Source organism: Panthera tigris, chromosome F3 (assembly GCF_018350195.1).
Source record: "Panthera tigris isolate Pti1 chromosome F3, P.tigris_Pti1_mat1.1, whole genome shotgun sequence".
NCBI lineage: Eukaryota > Metazoa > Chordata > Mammalia > Carnivora > Felidae > Panthera > Panthera tigris.
Genome location: NC_056678.1, coordinates 23284693 through 23309088, shown reverse-complemented (window position 1 = coordinate 23309088; position 24396 = coordinate 23284693). Strand labels below are relative to the sequence as shown.

Genomic DNA, 24396 nt, shown 5'->3' with positions numbered 1-24396 from the left:
CTGTAAGGAATTCTAAAACATGTTGAATGGATAAGTATATGTGACTAGAACTAGAAGCCAAAAATCAAAACCCTACCTTGAAAGTCACAGTAAAAGTCATACCTGAGTATAACCAACTATTGTGAATTAAAGCAGGTCATTTTAAAATTTTGCTGTTTTAGGAATCTAGTATGTTTTATGTGGTACTACAACTGACCTCAAGGTTAATTATTACCAATGGTATTTCTAAACTACTCCAAAACCCATACTAGTGGTAAAAACTTTATGTTGAGGCTATCCACATTTTCTCCTTCCCTCAAGAAAAGAGGTACCTTTTAGATGCAGATAAATATAAACAACTTGTGATTGAGCACTGTTTTTTTCCCTTTATGGGAGCTTTTTATATTCAAAACATACTTGAAAAACATACTTTTCACCACCAAACTACCTGTTTGGCATTAATAACAGAATACTGGAAAACTCTAACCCAAAATATTGACACATATTTGCTTAATGCCACTTAGGAATTAGCAGGTTACTTAGGAACTGAGAAGTAATTTCAAGGATTTTACTGCTGAATCCTCAACTAAAATTTTATTTCCTTGAACTAAATAAAACATATGCAGATCCATTTAAAAAAATAGTCACCCTGTGAGGCAAATTCAAATCTGCCAACCTAGTTTTAGTCTAGAACCAAACCAGCAACAAATACAGTCAGCAATACAATGCTACCAGGTTAACTTTCACGATGGTTCTTTGTAGAATAAACGAGAGAAATACGGTGTCAGAGTACCAGTGGGAACAATTTTCTTCCTAACCCAAGTCAGCCACTGGTAATCTTGTCCTAGTTGGCTCATTAGATTCCTGTGTGCGTCTTCATCTTCTTTCAGAAAAAAAAAAAATCTTACCATCAGCTCTTATTTCAGACATGTCAGGTAACTATTTTCCCACAAATACTTTAAGCTCATCATTACTGGGAAAACAAACAAAAAAAAACTGTCCCCAAGACTTTTAGTAATGAATGAGTACACAAACAACATCTGGATATTAATTCCATGGTGCAAGGATTTCCTGCAAAGTACCTTTAATATGTTTGCATCGGCAGCAAGCATTAGGATGTGCTAATTTTGGCACCATCAGTTATATGTGTAGCACTACACATTCGATAAAGTCACCCCAACCAGTATTTATCCATGTGAATAGAAAAACTGAACAAAAACATAGTTCTGATAAATGCTGAATTCTTAAACCCAATACAGTTTAATTTTCTTCCACAATCGAGGGCTGCTATTTAGGATTGTTTTGTTAATGATAAATAAAGACAGGAGTTATTTAGAAAATAAAGTACTTCACCGTTCTTATATATTAAATGTCTTGCTATATAAAATATACCCTCAAGAAGTCAAAGTATGTGAAATCAGTGTTTCAAATAAAAATCACAGCTATGTTACTGTTCAGCAACTCCATTCAAATAAACATCAGTACTGTATTCTCAAAAAAAAAAGAAAAAAAAACCCTAAAAACCAAAAACAAACAAACAAACAAAAAAAACAAACTAGTAACTGAGGCAAAAGCTTTTAAGTTTGCATTCTGGGTGTACAACAGAAACCCCTCACCCTGCATCCTTTAAGACCGCCAGTCTGCTTCAGTAATTTGAATCTGCCACATCTTCAATATGTAAAGCACTGTGCTGAGAATATAAAAAGTTATAAAAAGGCAATCATAAAAGATTAAATCTTGGTAGGCATGTCAGCTTTCTTTTAATAAAAACAAAAATAGTCATTGTCATCTAGTTAAATAAGTCTCTTTTGTATAGTGTTCCAGTTATTGAAAAAGGGCCCTTAAAAAACCCAACTGCCTCGACCTTAAACCTTACCCTCTTGCCCCATAATACATGTTTGAGGGAAGAGTCATTAATGTGCAAATTGGCAAAACAAATGTGGAGGAGAGGGGACTTCTTGAAATGACATGCCCGATCAAGTCTTGGTTTATTCTTTTACAATATCAACTTCCAAAAAGTAAAATAACCAAAGTAGTCCTAAAAATACACAAAACAGACCTTCATCTTTGCATTCCTTTCCCAATAAACACAAAAAGTATGTACAGCATGTTTAATAATATGCAATATGCAAAAGCTTTGTGTTGCTGTTAGCAACATCTATACCCACCCACCCTCCTTATTCACAAGTGTACCTCTACTAAACACAATTACATCACTAAGCCTGTTAGTTTGTTAAAACTGGAAAATCTTTGTATAGGGGCTCCACTCATTTGACTCAAAGTTATAGACTTCCACTGTATTCAGAAATTCATTGCCATCAAAGCCTCCCACTGCATAAATGGTGTTCCCTACAGTTGTAATCCCAGCGTTGCTCCTTGGTGAAGTCATGTTTCCCATCATCTTCCATTCATTTCTAGTTGGGTCATACATCTCCACACAACTGATGGCATGAGAACCATCAAAGCCACCACCTACAAACAATTTTCCTAAAAGAGAATGAAACAAGGTAAATCTAGAGAAGGAAAAAAACTCCTAAGTCTGTTTTTTGCTAAAATTGGTGGTTCTTAGTAGAAATACCTGCTCATTCTACCAAAAGTCTTTGTTAAATGCCTTCCTAACACGGCAAGTAAACCCATTCATAGATGGAACTCAGGCAATTTACAAAGAGAGGGGCAACCTCTAACTGAAGCACAATTCTCACAATTCTTTGTGGTAACTGCTACTGCTGCCATTTCACAGATGAAATGAGGCACAAAGAAGTTGGACAACTTGCCTAAAGAAGCAGCTAGTACGCAGCAAGCCAGAGTAGTTCTGTGCACTGGAGATTCTATACTAGTCCAGTGCCTCAGAATTAAGATTCAAAAAAAAGTTATAGAAAAGCAGTTTTCAGATACTGAACATTTTCTTGAGCTTTCCAATTCTATAAAATTATTTTAGTACAAAAACTTCTTGGAAACAGACCAAGAGTTATTACATTTTCAAATATATATGCAGAGCAGTTAATTATTTTCAAATATGCAGAGCAGTTAATTATTTTCAGACACATAAAATGTCAGCATTAAATACTGTGTAGCTTTAAAATTTTTTTTTTAAAAACATTTATTTAGCTTTGAGAGAGAGCGCATGAGTGGGGTCGGGGCAGAAAGAGAAGGAGACACAGAATCTGAAGCAGGCTCCAGGCTCTGAGCTGTCAGCACAGAGCCCGACAAGGAGCTCGAACTCATGAACCGTGAGATCATGACCTGAGCTGAAGTCGGATGCTTAACCGACTGAGCCACCCGGGCGCCCCAATACTGTATAGGTTTAAAAACTTCCATCCTCTTGGGGCCCCTGGGTGGCTCAGGTGGTTAAGCATCCGACTTCAGCTCAGGTCACGAGGTCACGGTTCGTGAGTTCGAGCCCCGCATCGGGCTCTGTGCTGACAGCTCAGAGTCTGGAGCTTCCCCCTCTCTCTCTGCCCCTCCCCTGCTCACACTGTCTGTCTCTCTCTCTCTCTAAAATACAACAAACATTAAAAAATAAAAACTTCATTATTTTCTCATTTGATTGTCCAAAATCTATCTACAACCACATATTTACAGAAGAATTGACAAGGCTCAGTGTGGGCTGCGGGCTACTTGCCGGCATGTCTACACATCTATATGTTCAGCAGGTGAGCCATAAGCTTAACTAAGATTGCACTTTGTTCCCAAGACAATGCTAATTAAACTCATTATGATAGTTATATAATTAAACATGTAAATCAATACAATGAATGTGAAAAGAAAGCTGCATCCATATCAAACTAACTTTGGAAAGATCTGTTTAAAAAAAAAGCCTTAAGTTTTCCTTCCAATTAGGTATGGAGTAGACAGAAGAGACTAGAATCTAGGTGATTTGCACTTATTTTGCTTTGCAAGTCAAATCCATTAAATTCTTGCTCTAAAGGAACAAACTGGAACTCTAAGATGATACATTTTGCATATGGTTTATGGACTTAGAGAACTTCAGTGAACCCATCAAAAGACTAGTGTGTTAATATATTTATATTAGTACTTCAAGTACCGAGTCTGATTAGAAATGACTTCTAAAAGACAAACCACCAATGCCCACTGCATCAGAAAAAATGTCTGCTCTGACTTCTTATTATACAAGTGTTTAGTTATCACGGACATTCTCTGGGAATATTAGAACAAACTCTTGCCACTCCCTATGCTTCACCTTTCCAAATCTCAACACTCACCATCAAGAACAGCTACACCAGCTCCTCGCCTTGCCACGTTCATGGGTGCAATTAAGGTCCAGGTGTTATTTTCAGGATTGTAACGTTCTACTGTGTTCAGACAATTCCAAGACTCTGCACCTCCAATTATGTACAAAAAACCACCAAGCTCACAGACTGCAGACTGGTGTCTACCTATAAAATTGAGTCAAACCAAAATTACTTTATCTCCCAAAACTTTAAGTGCGCATACTACACATAATTGATTTTGAGGTAAAAAAACAAAAAAACTTGAGGGGAAAAAACCAAAATCAACTCACGAATGTTAAGAGGAGCACAGCTTGTCCATGACTTTGTTATAGGATCAAATACATCACAGTTTTTCAGTCCTTTTTGACCATATGGATCAGAGCCACCAACAATGTATAATTTCCCATTCAGAGCGCATACTCCTATATGAGTATAAAATAAGGTTATATATTGATAATTTAATTACCATATTTAAATACTGATTATCTCAGAAGGAAAGTAATTTTACCTGCGTTACAACGGTTAGTTCTCAATTCTGGAACAGGAATCCAGTCATCTATGTTTGGATCATACATCTCTCCACAACTCAGGTCATCTGAATGGCCATTCGATCCACCTACCACATAGAGCTGGCCCTAAGTCAAAAGTACAAGATCAGAATTTCTGCCATTCTGAAGTTATGAGAAACAGCTAAACATGGATTGCTTCTTCCTTACCATGAGTACAGCCATCTGAAATCGAGCTCTCGGTGTTCTCATGGGAGCAAGAAAGGACCAGTGATCTGTACGTGGATCATAGCATTCAACTGTTCGAAGACATTCCTCTCTGTTATAGCCACCTGGTAAAAGAACCATCAAGATTCATGTTTAAGATCTCAAACCAGATGAGGGTTTCTTGTCTAGAATGATTTAGGTAATCTGCACAAAGAGAAAAAGAATTTTTATCCACAAACCTATTAAGGTCCCATTAGGTGATGTTTTAACTCAGGGCTTCTAACAGCCGAACAACATTATCAGTATGAGTAAATTGCTTAGTCTTGGCTTGAAAATTAGGATGGAACAATTTAACGACTTTATAGTTTTTTAAGAATTAGAAACAGACATTTACTTAAAGGATAGGCAATACAATAGTATTTACTTTTGTATTTCTTGGTCTTTTTAGAATGTGGTAAAGTAGAATGCCAAGGAAGAAGGCATATTAAACCCTCCCTTTCCAAAGTTCACATCAAAGCAAGCACAAATGTCCATGTAGGGGCTTAGCCAGTTGAAATTTTCCAATAAGAAAACACTCATCCTTCTGTTCTTACCTGCTGCTATGAGCTTGCCATTCATCTCTGCTGTCCCCAGACCAGACCGCGCATACTGCATGGGAGACATGGGCTTCTCTATCAGCTCATCTGGTTGCATCTCAAAGCTTAAACTTTTAATTAGTTTTGGAGTACTTGTTGGTGAGCTCTGTGGGCTGTTTCGCCCGTGAAGGAAAATTACACAGAATATACCATCCAGCACAGCCAGGCACAAGTAAGTGTTATCTGTAAGCATAAGAGTTCTATGTTTAAGATGCAATTATTACTACTTTTGTTTGCTGTGTGATCCTGACTTGGATTCCGGATCCCAGACTGGAACGATCTGCTACTGTTTTCCAAATCTAATGGCTTCTGAGTTTTTCCCACAAATAGTCAACTTCAAAGTTATTAAATGGTTCCACTCAACACTCTTCTTTAAAAATAAGTAAGTCAAAGACAATCTGATGAGTGTAATACACTTACTTGAAGTCTTTTCCGAAGCAACGATTTTCCACTCATGCTTAGGGCTTTGTACTGTAGCATTTGGAGAAGAGAGACATCCAGTGGAACTGCTACTTATCGGCTTATGGCCATTCTCACGTGGTGGCTTTTTCTGCAAAATCAAAAGGTAGCTACAGAAACCTAGCCAAAGACCATACCTGGTGTACCTCTGTTCCTGAGCTATTCCACAACACTGAAAAAACACCTAGAATCCTTCACTTATGTATGACATTTAAAGAACCCTAAATTTAACACAAACCAACACTTTCCAGTTGACACAAATTACTAGCATACTTCCATCTCCACTTATAATGAAACAACTACACCTACACAAGGAGCCTGGTCAGGAAAAGCTCAATTTAAGCAATTAAAAAGCAAGTTGTAGATCAAGTATGAGAATACCTCAATGGAAAAAAAAAAAAAAAAAGAGAGAAAAAAAAAAAAACTTTAATCTACATAAGCTCAAAGTTCACATACTCTTTATATGAAGTATAGAATCATCTTTCAAAAGAGATTATTAATTTAAAATGGTATGAATTATCTGAAAGATTACATTTAGCCCACTGTCTCCAAGAAACTATCAAACCTAATTAAATCATATGTACGGATATCCTTCATACAATGCCAGCAAAAAGTGAACAGACATATCCAGTTCGGTCCCTCTGAAAAGTATTTCTCAGGACAAAAGTGGCAGTTACAAGAAACACTTAAAAGCATATTTCTTCAGGACCACCATATAGGTATTATAGAGTGCTTTTCTAGACAAACCATATCAAAAGACAAAATATGGTAATCAGAAATAAAACAATAATACTAAAAGAACCAAACGTTCACAAAAGTAGTATAAGAACACTAAGAGGGAGAAATAGGCAAAGCTACAAATTTTCAAATGATTACAAAAGAATTACATTGTGTTCTTGTGTAGGAGTTCCCTTTGATGGTTTTCTTATGTTATTAGTCCTTGACACTTTTAAAGTATATGATCATATGGAATTAGAAGAGTCAGAGACATCCTCAGAGGACCTACCAAATGAACAGGTACCACCCCCACTTCAGTACCTGACACCCAAGTGTGCCGATCCACTTCTTTGGATCCCCAGGGCCAGAGCCACATGGGTAGCTAAGATTTATAGTAGAAATTTGTTTCTTATGGAAGCACAAAGCTATGTTAACAACTTAGAGGAAAAAAATTTGGTAGCTACTTAAAGCTGTGAAAAAACTATCAGAAGTTTGGTGTGGGCCAGTCAACAAGCATGGTTATAGCATATGTTGGCTATTTTGAGAAAAGGCAGAGAATTAATGGTTACCATTCAATTCTATTTTGACATTTATCATATACCTAGGTATAATTAGGCACTTTATTCACCTCATCTCTTTTAATGGATTAAGGGCAATGCTGCTAATCCATTTTATAGATAACAATACTCAGAAAAGATATGTATTGCCTAAGGCAATACAACTAAAAGAATAGAAATTCTGAGTATAAAGCCACTCTTTTTATACTATGACAGATTTTTGTCCTCTGCTACTAGAAACTCCAAGGTACATAAAACCCCATCCCAACCTGTGGGAAGAAGGGATCCAAAGTATCACAAATTGATGATGCCATCAAAGGAACTCCTATACAAGTACACAATGTAATTCTTTTATAATCATTTGAAAATTTGTAGCTTTGCCTATTTCTCCCTCTGAGTGTTCCTATACTACTTTTGTGAATGTTTGGTTCTTTTAGTATTGTCTTATTTCTATTTTTTATTTTTGTCTGATATGGTTTGTCTAGAAAAGCACTCTATGATACCTATATGGTGGTCCTGAAGAAATATACTTTTAAGTGTTTCTTGTAACTGCCACTTTTGTCCTGAAAAATACTTTTCAGAGGAACTGAATTGGATATATGTCTGCTCATTTTTTGCTGGCATTAAGAGCTTTTATTATAGTAAGAAAACTGTTCTAACGTATGGATTATAATTGAAAAAAATCAATGTGAAAGAGGAAAGCATGATTAACAATGAAGACTCCTAGTGTTTTATAACTAACAAGTCATACAGAGGTGCTGGTTAACGCCTTTATATTCCTTCTGGAACATTTTCAAATACAATCCCTTCCTCTCCCTTATCTTCACTTTCCTGTATTAACTCCTCCCACACGCTACCCACCGGCCCCACTTTCTTTGCCTCTGGCTCCCCAGGGGGTAATCTCCGGTGGCTATTTCTTTTTCAACCACTCTTACTTCTCAAGCTAAGATATTCTTAACTTTACACTCTTTGGAACTTATACCCACTAAAGGTTACCAAGTGCCCTCCCAAAACCAGTGAAGAGATACCCATAACCATATTTTACATGACCTCCAAAAGAATGATCTGACACAATTTAGTCTTCCTCTGTTCAAACTTTCTCTGCTTATGTTAGCTAGCTTTCTAACACAAGTTGATTCTAATCTTCTCCTTCCTAATGGCTCCTCAACCTCTTTTCCTATTTCTCAAGCCTAATGTGTCCCCTCATCCTATTTTATTCATGATCTTTATCCAGGGAACCACCTTCTAATGGGTCACATCAGAATCCTGCTTTCTCAAATTCTTCCTTTTCCTTAATTTTCTTATTCTAAACAATCACTAAGGACTCACTCAACCTATGAAACTATAAATGCTTAGAGTCCACTTTTCCTCCTTCATGCTCCTGGATCAAGCCCTCATTTTTTTTAACTAAACTACTGCTTGTAGTAATCTATAAATTGGTCTCACAATTGGTCTACCCTCTGTACTTGGCCAGAAAAATAGAAGGGCTTAATGCAATCATTTAGTAAAGAAAAACAAAACGAAACAAACCACAGATCAGCTGGAGTCCCATGACCCAGAGACTGCCACCTGATAGTTAACCACGGGTCTAAAATGATTAATGTACAGATCTTTGCTGTACAGAAATACAGTATTTAACCAATGCCCCTACTGTTGGGACTACTGCTCAGTTTTTCACTATTATTAAAGTTGTGAAATATATCTGTTCAGGGGCCCCTGGGTGGCTCAGTCAGTTAAGCATCCAACTCTTGACTTTGGCTTAGGTCATGATCTCTTGGTCATGACGTCAGGCCCTGTGTGGGGCTCTGTGCTCACAGCACAGAGCCTACTTGAGATTCTCTCTCTCTTAAAATGAACATTTAAAAAAAAAAAGGAAATAGATCTGTTCATGTCACTCTACTTCCTTGTCTACAATTCTTTGAAAATTCCCCACCACCTGTAGGATAAAGTATTAAGCCCTAACCCAGTGGCATTTACCTACTTTCCCAATCTTGTGACCTCGCACGGGTATTTTTTCCTATCTGACACACTCTCATCTGCTTTGCAAGCTCTTCTAAATCCTAAGACTGTTCAAATGTTGCCTCTTCTGTAAATTCCTTAGTTTCTCTCCTCTTGGCTCCTCTATCCCCTCCCCTTTATGCCTTTTGTAGATCCCTCTTAGAAGACTGTACGGTTTTCATCTACTGCTATAGATGGTTCTGCAACCAGAAACTGTCTCTTACATATTTCTGTGTCCTAACATCATGGTCTGCCATTTTACTCAACGGCTGCTTACTGAAAAAGTAACAAAAAACAAAACAAAACAAAACAAAGTATCTTTAGAGTATGAGGGAAAATATCCTAAATGTTCAAAATGCAAACTATGGACAAAGTTCTCAACTAATTTAAACCCAAACACTTTTTGTAAAACATAAAAATACTTGGCCACTACTACCACAGAATACCTGACAACTGCCATTCAGGTCACTTCTGAGTCTCATTTACCTTCTAACTGGTAAAGAAAACACCCCTTAAAACTGGGTTAACTCTGCCTACTTTATAGTTTATTCCTCACAAATACAACGTTGAAGCTAAAGGTCAAACAAAAAGAATGCATACTGTATGACCATTTATATACATTTCAAAGGCAAACTAAGCTATTGTTTCCGAAGTTAGAATAATGGTTTCCTTTAGGGCTGTGTAAGGACATGACTGGGAAGAGGCAAGGGAAGGCTTCCCGGGCCACAGAAATCTCTTCTGGACCCAAGTAGTGTTTAAACTAGTGAGTTCACTATTTGACACTTATGATGTGTGTCCTTTTCTCTAAATTTTTGTCTAGAAACTAAAAAATTTTTATGCCTGACATTTTTTTTTTTTTTAATTGGGTCTAACAACACCCATTCCCTGTTGCAAACAATTTTTTGTAATCTAACAAAAAAAAAAAAACCAATTTCTACATTGCTTCATCTTATTGGCCTTGTTTTCTTACTACCTGTAAATCCTATTTCATTGAGAAAAAATCTAAATGTGGTTTCCTAATTTGCTGAATTTTTTTTTATGTGGAGAAACAGTAGTAAATCTAAGAAAGATATGCTTGTTTTGTCCTGAAAATGTTTCTGTTCGGATATACCAATGAAATTCTTCCACTTTCCTTTCTTAAAGGAAAATTTCAGTCTACTAGAAAATGCTCTAATCACATTTTAACCTGAGGTTACCTCAGATGTGCAATGTGTACCTGCACAAACTGAATGTGGTCATCATCACTGCCAAACACCTCAGCCTGTCCATCTAGTAGGTTCCCATCAAGCAGCTTGTGATCAGCTGAGTAGTACAAGGTTTGAACCTGCAAAACAGCAACAGAACACCCATGTGGCTACCGTCTCCATGGCTACTCCACTAGTATGCAGATCACACAAACGCCTCAAGGTAACCTCCAGTGTGCTTCTTGAACTTCTTGACATCTTGCTCTGGCAGGATCCCGAAGTAAAGAAAATACATGTCATGGTTGTAAAAATTTTAAAAACAAAAATAAAATACAGAATCTTCTAACACTGGCCGAAGAGTCCTTGGCTTGATTGGCTTGAAAGAAATCTTCATTTTTCCATAGCTTCTATTATATAGCATTAAAAAAAAAAAAGGCACTAATACAATATATGGGCTCTTAAAGCATATACATATTTACAGTAAAATATGGACTATGGTTTACACCTTTGAAGTGCTCTGATTTGCATTAACATATTTGTCCTGTAGGCAATGTCAAGAAAAACAGATAAAAAGCAAATGCAAAACTCAAAACAAGCTGTAGAGACACCTCCCTCAGCAGATGCAAACACATGGTCAATGCACCTGATCTTCAAGTGGGAAATGATATAAAATGTAAAAATCACCTGTTAGCCTTTTTAGAAGATAATGCTAACAGTATGTTTCAAGACCTAACAGATCTGGAAAGCCTTTCGTGGAATGACAAATTCAAAGTCACTCCACTGCTCCATCTGCATGTGTTTAACTCCCACCATTTCTCCATCAAGTTTGTCTTGTGGTATTTTTCAAAAGTTAAGTGAATGACTGTACGTATGAACAACACCATTGAAAAAACACAAAGCTTTAAAGATAAGAATCCTGTAAAGGAGTAAACACCATTAAATCATCATCGTTCTCTGCCCACAGCGGATTTTTCTTAGGAGAACTGGGGCAGGACTGCTGCTTCTTTACGTGTCAATACACTTGAGGTTTCTTCTTGTTTCTTCAGTCTTGGGTATCCTAGTTTTGTTAATAAACCTATGGGGAGATAAATCAATGGGGAGGAACAACCATTAGAAGCTTTTACCTACTTATCAAATTTAAAGCAAAAACCTGTGAAGAAAAATTAAGAATCTACAGAAAATTTCAGTACCACCTCCCATTTCTAAAGCAAATTACATGCTACTTTAAAGGAAGTTAACAGCACATAATAAGCAAAGAAATAAAAAAGAAAAGCAGAAGACCAAACTGAACAGTTCATTCAGCTCACCTGGACACCCCCCCTGTTTCTCAGCTTAGGGGTACCTATAGCAAAATTTAAATTCTTTAGGGTCATGGTTATAAAATAAAAGTGAAAGGGAATCCTTCATTGTTATAGCAAAATAATTTTTAAGAATTGTTGCATCCCATTTACTTTAAAACTAACCTCTTCCATCAGCTCTTCCAGACTGTCTCCATTCTCCCAGATGCTACGCTGCACCCAGTTGATTACCTTTGTATACAATTTGCCATTGCTGGGCAAGCAAACATTATCTTCAAGCATTACCTCCAACTAGAGTTAGGAAAAAACAATGACACTTAGATCAGTGTTGAGTCTCTTAATTCTCAGCTTAATGTGCAATTTCCTAATAAAATGGTCACAGATGCCCAATCTCATCCCATACATTTATTCTCATTTGTAAGAAAACTCTAAAAACAAACCAGTAGGCAGCAAACTGTTACACTACTAAAAAATAACAGTATCATTTCAATGTACTTTCTCACAACCATGCTTGAAACATGGACAAAGATTCAGCAACTGTAAGTAGTGTATACATACATATATATCTTTATAGATTTTACCCCTTACCTTTAGCCGTGGAAGTTTAAGAAACTCTTCCTCTTCTGAAATTTGTAACAGATGCTCCTGAATATAGGCATCAACTTTATTCAACAAACGGGTGTCTCCCATACAACTTGCAAAATTTCGGTAAGAGATGCAGCTGGTAACATCCATTCTAGATAGCAAATAATCACCACAAACCTGGGAAAAGAAATACACAAGTGACAACACTTACATATATTTTATTTAATGAATATTTAATACTCAATATGTAAGCATTCTGTGAAGATACAAAGATGAATCAAACACCACTGCCTTAACAGAACAACGTTAACTCTGGGAAGAATAGATGTATGCAAACAATAAACATCAAAGAATGCCGTACAAATGTCTAAGTTGTTTACGGAAAGATGCAACAAACTGAAATGCCATATTAACGCATATGCAATGTGCAGATAAGTATTTCCAATTAGAATAATTAGATAAGACTTTATCATGAAGACAGTATCTGAACTGGGATCTACACAAGAGATGATGTTCAATGCAGATAGAAGTAGGGAAGAAGCTGGGAACCAATTTAGTTTGGCTGGAGCAAAAGACAAGCAGGAAAACAATTTTGGAAACACAGCAACTACATTAGGGAAAATGTGCAATGCTAACTTGAGGGGTATGTGCTATAAACCACAGAAGGATTTTAAGCAAAGGAGTGACATTACAGAAGGGGCCAGGAAACTTCCTCTTACAGGGCTTAGGCTTTTGGGCCATAATGTCTTTGTCACAACTACTAAACTCTGTCACTGCAGGTGGAAGCAGCCAGAGACCCTATGTAAATAAAAGCTGTGTTCCAATAAAACTTTATAACAAGCAGTTGGCCTGAGGCTTTGCAGTTTACTGACCCCCAAATTAGAGAATTAAATGCTTTTTATCCTATGAATTATTAGGCAGTTTTCAATGGTGTTACATTCTAGAAGGAGTAGTTTTACAGAGGAACTTCCAAGTGTAGAACAGTGAGCTGAGAATGTAAGTTGTGTGATTAATTCTTGAGAAAAACAAGAATATTTTACATGTTTATTTTTTTGAGAGAGAAGGGGGGGCGGGGAGGGAAGGAGGGTGGGAGGAGGAGGAGGAGAGAGGGGGAGAGAGAGAGAAAGAAAGAAAGAGAAAGAGAGAGAGAGAGAGAGAGAGAGAGAGAGAGAGAAAGAGAGAGAGAGAATTCTAAGCAGGCTCCAAGCCCAGTGCGGAGCATGATGGGGTGGAGCATGACAGGGGGTCTGATCTCACCGCGAGATCATGACCTGAGCTAAAATCAAGTCTGATGCTTAAATGAGCCACCCAGGCGCCCCAAGAATATTGTAAACCCTGCTACCAGTGACCAACACAGCCACCCAGCTAGTGAAGACTACTGGAAAAGCAAGAGTTTAGTTCAAATTATCTGAGAGGAAGTTATGACCTTGCTACATTACTACAGCTAACTGGTTAAAATCACATTCAGTTGTCTAGGGGGAAGAGGGGCCACTTTCAAGTTCTTGAGACTAACAAATGTCTTATGACAAATTATGCATCTTAACTATGTAAAAGCAGATTTGCTAGTAACAGCCCTCCTTATATGTTACTTCTGGTACTCTACCTGCTTTACTCGGTCCATCTTCAGCTTTTTTGCTGCAGAATAAACATCTTTCACTAATTCCTTATCGGCTTTCAACCTGTTAAAGAAAAGTTCTTTATCACTTGGATACCAAGGCCTTAAAACACAGATTCTACTTAATCCAAATAAATCAAGGCTTGGAATTTCCTGGTGACATCCCCTAATTATACACTTTATAAAGTACTTACTGAGCAGTGTAGGCATAATTCAGTAAGACTTCAACAGCTTCTGGATTGAGATCATCAAATTTAACATGAGAAATTCCATGAGGATCACTATCACTATTAAAGATTTCAAATAAGTAGGGACTGCAGCAAGCCAGAACTGCTCTGTGTGCTAACATCTCATGGCCACAGACCTGAAATTGTAAGGAATTACAATTAGAAGTACTGTGGACTATTTATTTCTCTAGCTAATTACCACATCAGGTCCTTTATCTAATATTTATAGGTAAATCATTGTTTTTTCAAGTTATTTCATCAAATGCCTACTATGAAAAAGAAAATAAGCATATCCAAGAACGTACTGCTTTTAGAAATAAAATATTAATTTTGTAGGTTTCCAAATTAAGTTTTAAATACCTGAAGTCGAACATCACAGAACTGGCCACTTTTCCTCAGGGCATTTAATTTGGCAACAGAAGACTCAATAAAGTTTTCGTCTTCAAACATTAAATATCCATTGGGAATCATTTTTCCTTACAAATTTGGCTAAAGAGCACAAAAAAGCCAAGTTATTTTACTAGTGAACAATGATTTTTATAATTATACCTTAAAGTGTAATACAGTATCTTTATTTTCAAATTCCATCCTATCAACAACACAAAAATTTTATTACACAAAAACACTGCTGAAAACACTGGCACTGAATGTCCAAGTCTTTGTACAGCTATATTTTGGTCCTCAGTCTTTTTAAGGATTCATACAGCAGTGACTAGCTCAACACTTTTGCCCAGGTTTCCCTGAACATTCATTGGGAAGGGAAAGAAATGTAAGCCCACCCTGCCCAAACCCATACAATGAGCAATTTAAGAAGCCTCGAAGGATGTAATGTGGTCATCACTTCCAGGTTTCCTTGATTTGGGGTGCTGTCATTCCTTTACTCCCAAATGAGAGAAATGGATAAATAAGGCAAACTTAAATCTGTCCCCTTTGCAAGTTTCAGATATTCCAAATCACTTATCTCCTAGGAATACATGCTAGACACTTAATGTTCTTTTAAAAAATGTCCATTTCACTTTGTGAACTGACTAATCCCTATACAAAGCCATCATTAAAAAGCAGTAATAGATTTTAGTTTGCCCTGATTTAAATTCAAAAGTTTACAAAAAGAAAAAAATAGAATTTTTTTTTTTTTCTACAAATGATCACTGACTTCCCCTTTAAAAAAATTATGAGGGGCGCCTGGGTGGCGCAGTCGGTTAAGTGTCCGACTTCAGCCAGGTCACGATCTCGCGGTCCGTGAGTTCGAGCCCCGCGTCAGGCTCTGGGCTGATGGCTCGGAGCCTGGAGCCTGTTTCCGATTCTGTGTCTCCCTCTCTCTCTGCCCCTCCCCCGTTCATGCTCTGTCTCTCTCTGTCCCAAAAATAAATAAAAAAACGTTGAAAAAAAAAATTTATAAAAAAAAAAAATTATGAAAAGGCTATTAGTGTACTGGCATAGTCTTCTGAAAAACAATGTGTCTTAATGTTTCATTGGGCATGAATATTCACTTACCTACTGAACTGGTGAGAAATGTATTTCTGAGATGTCTTAAATAATCCAAGGACAAAGGAGTGTTAAAACTCAGCACTTCCTCAAGGTATGAAGACGGGTGGTTGAAGTGAAGGCAGAGGTGTCTTAAGCTCTAATGGTGATTCCAAAACTATCAGGCTTGAAATGATGTAATCAAGTCCTTAAAAGCTATAGACATGAATTTCTTCTGTGATAATCATGCATCATAATCTGCAATAATGACAAATTTTAGATACTCAGAATGATCAAAGACTGTCATTGATCTAAGTGGATTGTATCATACAAAGTCCTTATCTGAAAGAAATGTACATGGCTCTAACACAGAAAATAACCAAGACAAATGCAATTATACCTAAACATTTTTCACTTAACCTGCAACTATTCAGGTGATCAAAAAACAAAACACCCTTCCCTGGAAGACAGAAGCTAACAACGTGTATCAATTAAGTGAGATATGTAAGCACAAGATTAGAGAACAAATATAAATATTGGTTAAACCTAATATTCTTTACTATTAGATTCCTGTCCATTTTTACCGGCCAGCAAGCAACCTTTGGGCATCATTCCCCGGACGTGTATACAATGCTCCAGTCAAACCAGATATACTATTTCCCAAAATGTGGTCTGCTCTTCCCAGTCTCTGTACCTTTGTTCAAGTTGTTCTGTTCTTGGAATACCCTTAACCCAACCTCTGCTAGATAAAATCTTACCTCCATAGAGCCCTTCCCAATCCCCCCAGTGGAGAGAAGTTTCTCCCTATCTTCCACATACTAAACCTTCTCTTGTGTGATCTTCCAGCTGATCTGCTCTGGTTTTGGCTTCTGTGGACTTCCTTATCTTCCTTGATTTAAGGTCCTGGCAGGCAGAGCCTCTGTCTTGCTCATCTTTGTATCCATCCCATCTCCCCACTACCAAAACTAGCCTAGAAACATTATAAATATAAAGATGAGCACTTTGTTGAAGTGAACTAAATAAACAAAAGGGAAAATACTGATATCTGTTCTCTATTTGGCCCTTTTTCTCGTTTACAGTAATAAACTCCCACTAGAATAGTTCTGGTCCAAACCAAATCTGCAAAGTAATCATATTCAGTTCTCCTACCTCATTTTCAAGTCATCAACTACAAGTGTCAAATTCAGATGGTTCTTATTTTTTAATCACCTGAACTGCTATGTCACCACTGTCTAATTCAGGAAACTAGAACTAAGTAAATTATTTGAAAGGCATGCATACTTTTTAAAATGGACATCTTAAAATTACCTGGATTTTCCTTATGCATCAATCATACACAGAATTCTAAATCTAACAATTGTATTTGGGTGAATGAGTAATCACTTAACCCAGAATCCACTGAAGGCTGGTCCAACTCTAAGTGAACAAACTGTCGTGTTAAGTTCAACACATGCACAATCTGTAATGGGTCTGACCCATATGTCCTAACTGGTTTCTCCATAACTTAGGTTCTATTTCAAAGAAACCTGAGTAATTCTGACTCAGGTTGGGATTGTTGTCAATGCTTACCCCTGCAATGAAACTGTATCATACCATTATGTAATATTGGTTTCCTCTGCTCTACAGTTGCACCTACATTAGTTTGTTCAGCTTTTAAGAAATCAGTTCTAATAAATGATTCCCAATTACCACACAATTCCATGTACACAGAGAAAACACACTATCCTAAGGAAACCTTCAAACATTTTCAGCCAAGACCCAACTCAAATTAAGAAGATCTTTATATATATGGTATATACTGGGTAGCCAATCCACAGACATAGTTGGTAACGCCTCACTTCAGTTCCCTAAGTTGCCTTTAAAAAAAGAAGGGGAAATGGGATGAGGAGGAAAGAGGGAGCTTCCATGCAAATTATGGCAATATATTTAAAATGTGCTTTCTGAAAAACCATAAACATTGTGATACAGAGATTTAGAAACATTTTAAACGCTGACCAGTTTTATTCATTATTCAGTGTTTATCTGTAAAGTAGTCTTGATCTAACCAAGAATAAAAATGGCATCTATTTATGTTTGATAATTTGGAAGTTCTACCTTAAATTTTGAGGGAAAACAAGACATGGTTAAAATCACTTCAGTCCATTGGGAGCAAACACTGGAGAACTTCTAGAGCAACTCTTGGCATACACATTTGTACAGTATTATTAGTTCTGCAACAGAGTGAGTTCTACATTTAGTATTTGATGACCTAGTATATCAAGATCTTAGTATGATCCTTATCTCTTTAATGATCAATACAACCCTATTTGATTTTAAGAGCTAGCCCAAGATCACGTGACATTTAAGTTAATGCAGCAAACTTATTTTACTCAATTACTGTCCTCACATACTGTAGGCCCCTACTCTCACCTACCCCTAAGCTGGAGGAGGTCTTATCAACTCCTGCCTACAAACCATGTCTTTGAGTGTTCACATTCACTCTCACTAAAGTAAGCATTGGGCAAACTGAGTTTCAAACTATTCTAAAAATGTACAGAAGATCTCAGTTTGGTCTATGAAACTCAAGCTCAGTAACTGGTGGAATAAAAATGTGAGCAGATTTTTTTTCTTTAAAAAGCCTAACAAAAGCCCCACCATCCTAGAGTTATATAAAAGAATAAAACTTAAAATCTTCTTTGGTATTTAAAGAATACGAAAATACTAATTCAAAGGAATATATGAACCCCTATGTTTATTGCAGCATTATTTACAACAGCCAAACTACGGAAGCAGCCTAAGTGTCCACTGATAGATGAATGGATAAAGAGGATGTGGGGTACACGTAAACACATACACATACAAAATGGGGTATTACTCAGCCATAAAAAAGAATGAAATCTTAACATCTGCAACAACATGGACAGATCTAGAGAGTATAATGCTAACCAAAATACACCAGAGAAAGACAAATACATGATTTCACTCATATGTGGAATTTAAAAAACAAATGAACAAAAGAAAAAAAAAAAAAAAAGGAGACAAACCAAAAAACAGACTCTTAACTATAGAGAACAAACAGATGGTTACCAGAGAGAAGGTGGGTACAGGTGAAAAAGTGAAGCGGATTAAGGGTACACTTATCTTAATAGCACTGAGCAAAATATGGATCTACTGAATCACTATATTGCACACCTGAAACTAATGTAACACAACTATACTGGAATTAAAATTAAAAAATTTTTTCTTTGGTATTTAAAATATACATTCCATTAATCCACTTTTAAAATTAAAACTAGGTCAAATACAATATATTCTGGTAAATACACTTCAGTTCCTTAGTAAGGCCAGTGCAAGAAAAGGGAAACAGAAGACTCATAAATGAGTAATTAAACTGCTTTAGTAACCACCAGAAGCCCACATGTTATGTTACCACAGACCCCAAAAGATTAACTTAACTGAAATACAGTTCAACAGGTCTTATCCAAGAGTTGTAAGAAAGGTAGGCACAATGTGGCCTCCCCTCCAAATTCTTTTTGGGCCTTCAGTAAGTGGAAGATAAAATGTTATCACCAAACTTCCAAAGCATCCTTAAAAGCTCAAGGAAAATTACAAATATTTAAGTTTCAAGGCAATCTTTTGAGGGCAGCCCACTCACAAAATAAACTCTATTTTTAAAGGACAGACTTTATAATAATACAAAGTAAATCTCTGTAAGACCAGAAGTTACAAATTCCCAGTGTCACCTCTGAAACTACTGTTTCATCATCTATATCAAAACTCACCAAACTCACTCACTCACTCCATCCTCATTGTTCTGAACTCTTATACATCCCACAAACATTTATGGCACCAAACATATGGCAGGCACAATATGGAATGGGATGCTCATAATACCAATGGAGTTAATGCCATTCTTCAGCCCTGAATACTTCACAGACCAACCAAAAAAGACAGGTAAATCAAGCAGTGAAAATAGCTCAAACAAAAGAGGAAAGGGGTATGACAGCATACATATTACAGAAACTGCAGCTATTAGCATGCATATGGTAAATAGAGAGGAAGAAAGAAAGATCAATGCTAAGGGTTAAATGATGCTGGAGAATAGAAAAGGATTATAGCAAGAACATTCTAGCAGAAATGTGGGGGATGTTCTGGAGGAACAGGTAAAATACGGAAGCAGGGACATTAAGATATTATATACCCCTGCTTATCCTAAGGCAGTAAGGATATTTTAGCTTGGATATGTGTGGTATCCTTATCAAAATTAGTACCAAAATTAGAATTCCAAAAAACCTAACGGTTATCTTTAGTTTGCTGCATGCTCAAAGTTAGGAAGGAAGAATAAGAGGAATTTGCTTTTTATGCTAAGGTACCTGTTGGGTATCCAGGTTGATACCAAAAGTGTAAGAATACTGATCTGATAGGTGGAAAAATACAGATAGGTTTAGAAATCATTTACAAGGTGGTGATTCAAGCTTGCAAGCGAAGATGAGCATGTATTTTCTGTGCTTCTAACAAAAACCCAGAGATCACTTCCTTGTTCATAATTCCTCCATTCACACTCTCTAGCACAGTAGGTGGGAGGATTTTTTCAGCCTCTAAGAGATCCTTCAAGGAGGTTCAAAATCATATTGTTGAAAAGTCAATGAAATGATTTTTAGGGGTACTTCATCTTAGTATTCAGTGATTAAGACATTTCCTCAATAAGAGAACATTTTACATTAAAAAACCACACTTGTAAAATGACATCAATTGCCATCTAAACTGTTATCTCAAGCAAGAAAAACAAAACCCCACTCCAAAGTAGCCAAAAAGACACTAATTTAGGAGTGCCTGGGTAGCTCAGTCTCCAACTGGATCTCAGCTCAAGTCTTGATCTCAAGGTCGTGAGTTCAAGCCCAGTGTTGGGCTCCATGCTGGGTATGAAGCCTACTTTAAAACAAAAATAAAAAGTAAAGAAAAGGGGGGTGGGGGGGGGGGTCAAAAAAGACGACAATAAAACTAAAACCAAAACCTGGGATCCTCTGTTTTGGGGGGTAAAGTTAGAAAAACAGAACTACAAATTAAGATGAATTAAAAAATTACTATCTATTAATTACAGAGATTTCTTTAATTGGAAAAACAGAGGAAAATCATTCTGGTTCTCTTTTAGGTCAATGGTTTTAGTCTGGTTTTACCACCAGCTACCAAATTATAGACACTTGAGAAGTAGCCTGCCAGATGGCATTAAATGATACTATTGTTAATCCAATTCTAAATAGTCAGTGTTCGCCTCATCGCCAGATATGCAAATGCAACTACTCTCCTCAGCATCTTTAAGACAGAAGTTACAGCAGGATTATGCTCAATGCTATTCACCAGTATTTTGCTATCTTTAAATCAACTGCTAGTTCTAGAATTATTAAAAGAAAAATATGGCTTCTGATTAGTCTAGTCCATGCCGTACTTGTTCAACTGTTAATAGTACTAAGCTTCCAGAGCTGTTACTTATTACTAGACAGAAGATCACCACAAAGTCCTCAAAGAACAGCTTGATACCACGGTATTCTAATCCCCTCCATCACTGGCAACAGACATTAGGAAACCAGGTCTTCAGGCATCTGATTTCTACTTGCTATAGGTTTTGAAATGTCAGATGTTTCAAACAATAGATTTGTCTACTATGTATTGGGAAAAAAAGTAAATCCATTTCTAAAATATTTGCGTCTAAATCTTCTTACATTCTCAATCTGATATTGCCTGATACTTTCCTACCATTAAGAACTTATAAACACCCTTTTGCAAGATGCGTATAACGACAGAAAAAGAGCAAACCTCTCCGCCGATTGCTTTGGTAAAAAGGAAAGTGGCGACGGCCCCAGAGTGACTGGAGTGTCCTGTAGCCCCAGGCCTTCCTCCCCGCGCGGCCTGGCGGGCGCCCACTACTCCCAAGGCTGGAAGGCAAGGCGCCCAGCGCTCGCACACCCCCGGCCGGGATTGGCCGGCCAAGCAGTCATTCAGAGCCGACACGTCAGGGCAGCCGCTCCCTCCCTCCTCCCGCCCTCTTCTCCCCGCGCTTGGCAAGAAAAGCGGGCAACGTGGAGCGGGAACAAAGGACCCCGCGGCCCACGGCGATCTTGGACGTGGTGCCACCCCACTCCAGGCCCCAGGCACAGATGCCGCCTTGGACCGGCTCCCGGTCCACATGCGCCGGGTCCTGGGAGGTCTCAGGGAGGAAAGTCGGGACCTCGGTTAGACCCAGACACTAGGAATCGATTCCTGACAGCGGGAATACAGAGATTCCCGCGTCCTCCTTCCGGTAGTCATCCCTGCCCCGTGGCGCCCTGACCCAGGCCCACGAGGCTTCCTCGAGCAAGAACTCCCGCCCTACTTCCTGTGCCCCAGCTCTCTCCGAGGCGGCCGGCACGCGCCTCAGCAGCCGACGCGACCCGGCAACCATGGCAGCTCCAGGAGCGCGGGCCCCGCGCGGCGCCGGCTCCTCGCCCCCAGAAAGCCGCGGTAGCGGCTTGGAGGGTCCTCCCCCGGGACCAGGACGCCGCTCCGCGTCTCGCACCGTCTCCCCCAGCCGCCCGCGCCATCTCTCAGCAAGGACTCCGGTCGCACCCTCTTCCTCTTCCACCGTCTAGGACCTGCGCGTATTACCTGGTTCATCTCTGAAGAGATGGAAAAACTCATGTCTGGTGCTTCGATGGGGAGCAGGAGGAAGCGGGCGGGAATCGGCGCAACGGAAAGCGCCTCGAGGCCGCGGAGGGGGGGAGCGGTCGAGCGGGAAGAGGAGCGGAGGCTGCGAGGAGGGGGCAGGGCCACCGAGGGTTCGTGGGGACTCGCTCACTCGTTCGCTGGCACTGCCGCGCCAAAGCAGCAGGCGGAGAAACTGCCGAGCAGATATGAGCGACCGACCTCCACGCGCGTCCCGGAGACACTGCTGCTGCTGCTGCTGCCGCCGCCGCCGCCGCCGCCGCCGCCGCCGCCCGCTCGCGCCGCACCCCCTCTCACGTCACCACGTGCGCCGCCGCCGCCGCCGCTAATGCCTCCAGGCTGCTTCCGGCTCGAACCGTCGGCGAATCACAAGCGAGCACCAGAAAGCTCCGGCTCGCGGCCCCGCCCACCGTTCGCCCCGCCCCGTCCTTCTCCTTCGCCCCCTTGGGTTCGTTCCCTTCCTGCTGGGCTCAAGTAGGTCAAGGCAAGGTGATCCCAGGGAGACAGGCAGTGCTTGGGGCGCGCCTCCTTTTACTTAGCGCGCGGTCGTCTCCTTTCCTCGCCTCGCACCCTCACTTCGCCCTTTCGGACTGTGCCGGAACTGGTTTGCTCCAGCCGCCCTCACCTGTTCTGCCTCCCCCTAGAGGCACAACAGCCGGAGATCGGACGTGGGAGATTAGATTTCTCGACGTCAAATTTACATCTAGGCAACCGCCCTAGACTGGGGCTGGCCACAGTGCACCCGAAAGTCTGTGGTCGGCCGTGGGCCCCTACCTTTGTTGGAGGGTGGTGGTGAGTGAGGAGGGGGCGTGGAGATTGTGAGTGAGAAGAGAGGCACGCTGGGGGAAGAAGGGGTGAGAGGATTCAGTAATAGAAAAAAACCATTGGAGGGGTCAGAGAAGGCCTATTCTATTAGTGTTGCTATAAAAACCCCCGGATTTCTGTTTTGTCCGAGGGCGGCTATCCCTTCGGAGAACAGTCCGTTCTTTGCTGGTCTTGCCCTCTTTTGGAAAAAGAAAATAGCCTGGAGAATCTGCAGTCCCTATCCTAACCTTCTGGGGCCATTTAGACCTCATACCAAACCTAGTTATCCACCCTGCCACTTTGCACCCAAGAGGCAAACCCGTTCCAGGGACACATGAGGTATACTGGGCTCTGACGGCAACTTCATGTGACTGAAGAGCATGCTGGAAAGTTTCCTAGATTAAAGGTGAGGGGATTTACTGAGGTAAAGTTGTTTAGAGTTTGGCAGAGGCTTCCAGGCTAATGTCCTGTTAGTTTATCCTGATTTGGGGAAGGCACGTAAACGGTCTAGATCTAACCTTGTTTGTATTTCACCACTCAGCTTAATTTGTAGGCATTTCTAGGAGCCTAGCATCCTTTTAAAAAAAATTTTAATGTTTTTATTTACTTTTGAGACAGAGAGAGACAGAGCATGAGCAGGGTAGGAGCAGAGAGAGAGGGAGACACAGAATCCGAAGCAGGCTCCAGGCTGAGCTGTCAGCACAGAGCCCGACGCGGGGCTCGAACTCACGAACAGTGAGATTATGACCTGAGCCGAAGTTGGACGCCAAACCGACTGAGCCACCCAGGCGCCCCAAGAAGCTTACCATTCTTTATCATGAACTATTTATGTTTATGGGAGCCGGAAAAATAAATGTTGGGGCTCTTCAGCTGCAATAGAAGCTTTACAACATTTCATTCTAAAATCTTGAGGCAAGGAGGCTAGTTTCCATTTCTCCCCCCTATTCAATTGTGGGAAGAAACAGGAACTAAGATATCTATTAAAATGATTCTTATATCTTATGGAAAAAAAGACTGCCATTTGCCACTGGGCTCTTATTTTTGTCTTCTGATAATTAATAACCAACAACAGTGTTCACTTATATTGCAAATGAAACTATCAGAGTACATGACTCCTAAGCTCTTTTAATACCAAGGGCTTCATTCTTTCAGTGAGAGAGTATGAATTGCTTACTTGGGGTAGGCACATGACTGTGTGGCCTGCTGGACACATGGTCCCTCTTGCTGTACTCTAAATAGTGCCTTTGTGAC

At 39.3% G+C, this 24396-nt stretch overlaps 1 protein-coding gene across 1 annotated transcript; it reads right to left on the bottom strand.

Annotated features, from left to right (window-relative positions):
- Window positions 1-533: 533 nt before the first annotated feature.
- LOC102971085 (influenza virus NS1A binding protein) lies at window positions 534-22604 on the bottom strand. Its single transcript, XM_007096233.3, has 15 exons — window positions 22285-22604; window positions 15694-15921; window positions 14560-14688; window positions 14167-14336; window positions 13961-14036; window positions 12361-12534; window positions 11938-12063; window positions 10507-10614; window positions 5980-6109; window positions 5518-5742; window positions 4928-5049; window positions 4720-4846; window positions 4502-4633; window positions 4203-4376; window positions 534-2466 (listed from the first exon to the last, which is right to left on the bottom strand). The coding sequence occupies exons 3-15, from the start codon at window positions 14668-14670 to the stop codon at window positions 2213-2215; spliced, it is 1929 nt and encodes a 642-aa protein (XP_007096295.1). The 5' UTR covers window positions 14671-14688; window positions 15694-15921; window positions 22285-22604; the 3' UTR covers window positions 534-2212.
- Window positions 22605-24396: the final 1792 nt, after the last annotated feature.

Excerpts from the sequence above, each read along its gene's own strand:
- LOC102971085 (XM_007096233.3), bottom strand. The coding sequence starts at position 14,670 with ATGATTCCCAATGGATATTTAATGTTTGAAGACGAAAACTTTATTGAG. Across the intron at positions 12,064-12,360 it reads TTAAACTTCCACGGCTAAAG|TTGGAGGTAATGCTTGAAGA; the intron begins GTAAGGGGTAAA and ends TCCTAACTCTAG. Across the intron at positions 4,377-4,501 it reads CTGTGCTCCTCTTAACATTC|GTAGACACCAGTCTGCAGTC; the intron begins GTGAGTTGATTT and ends TCAATTTTATAG.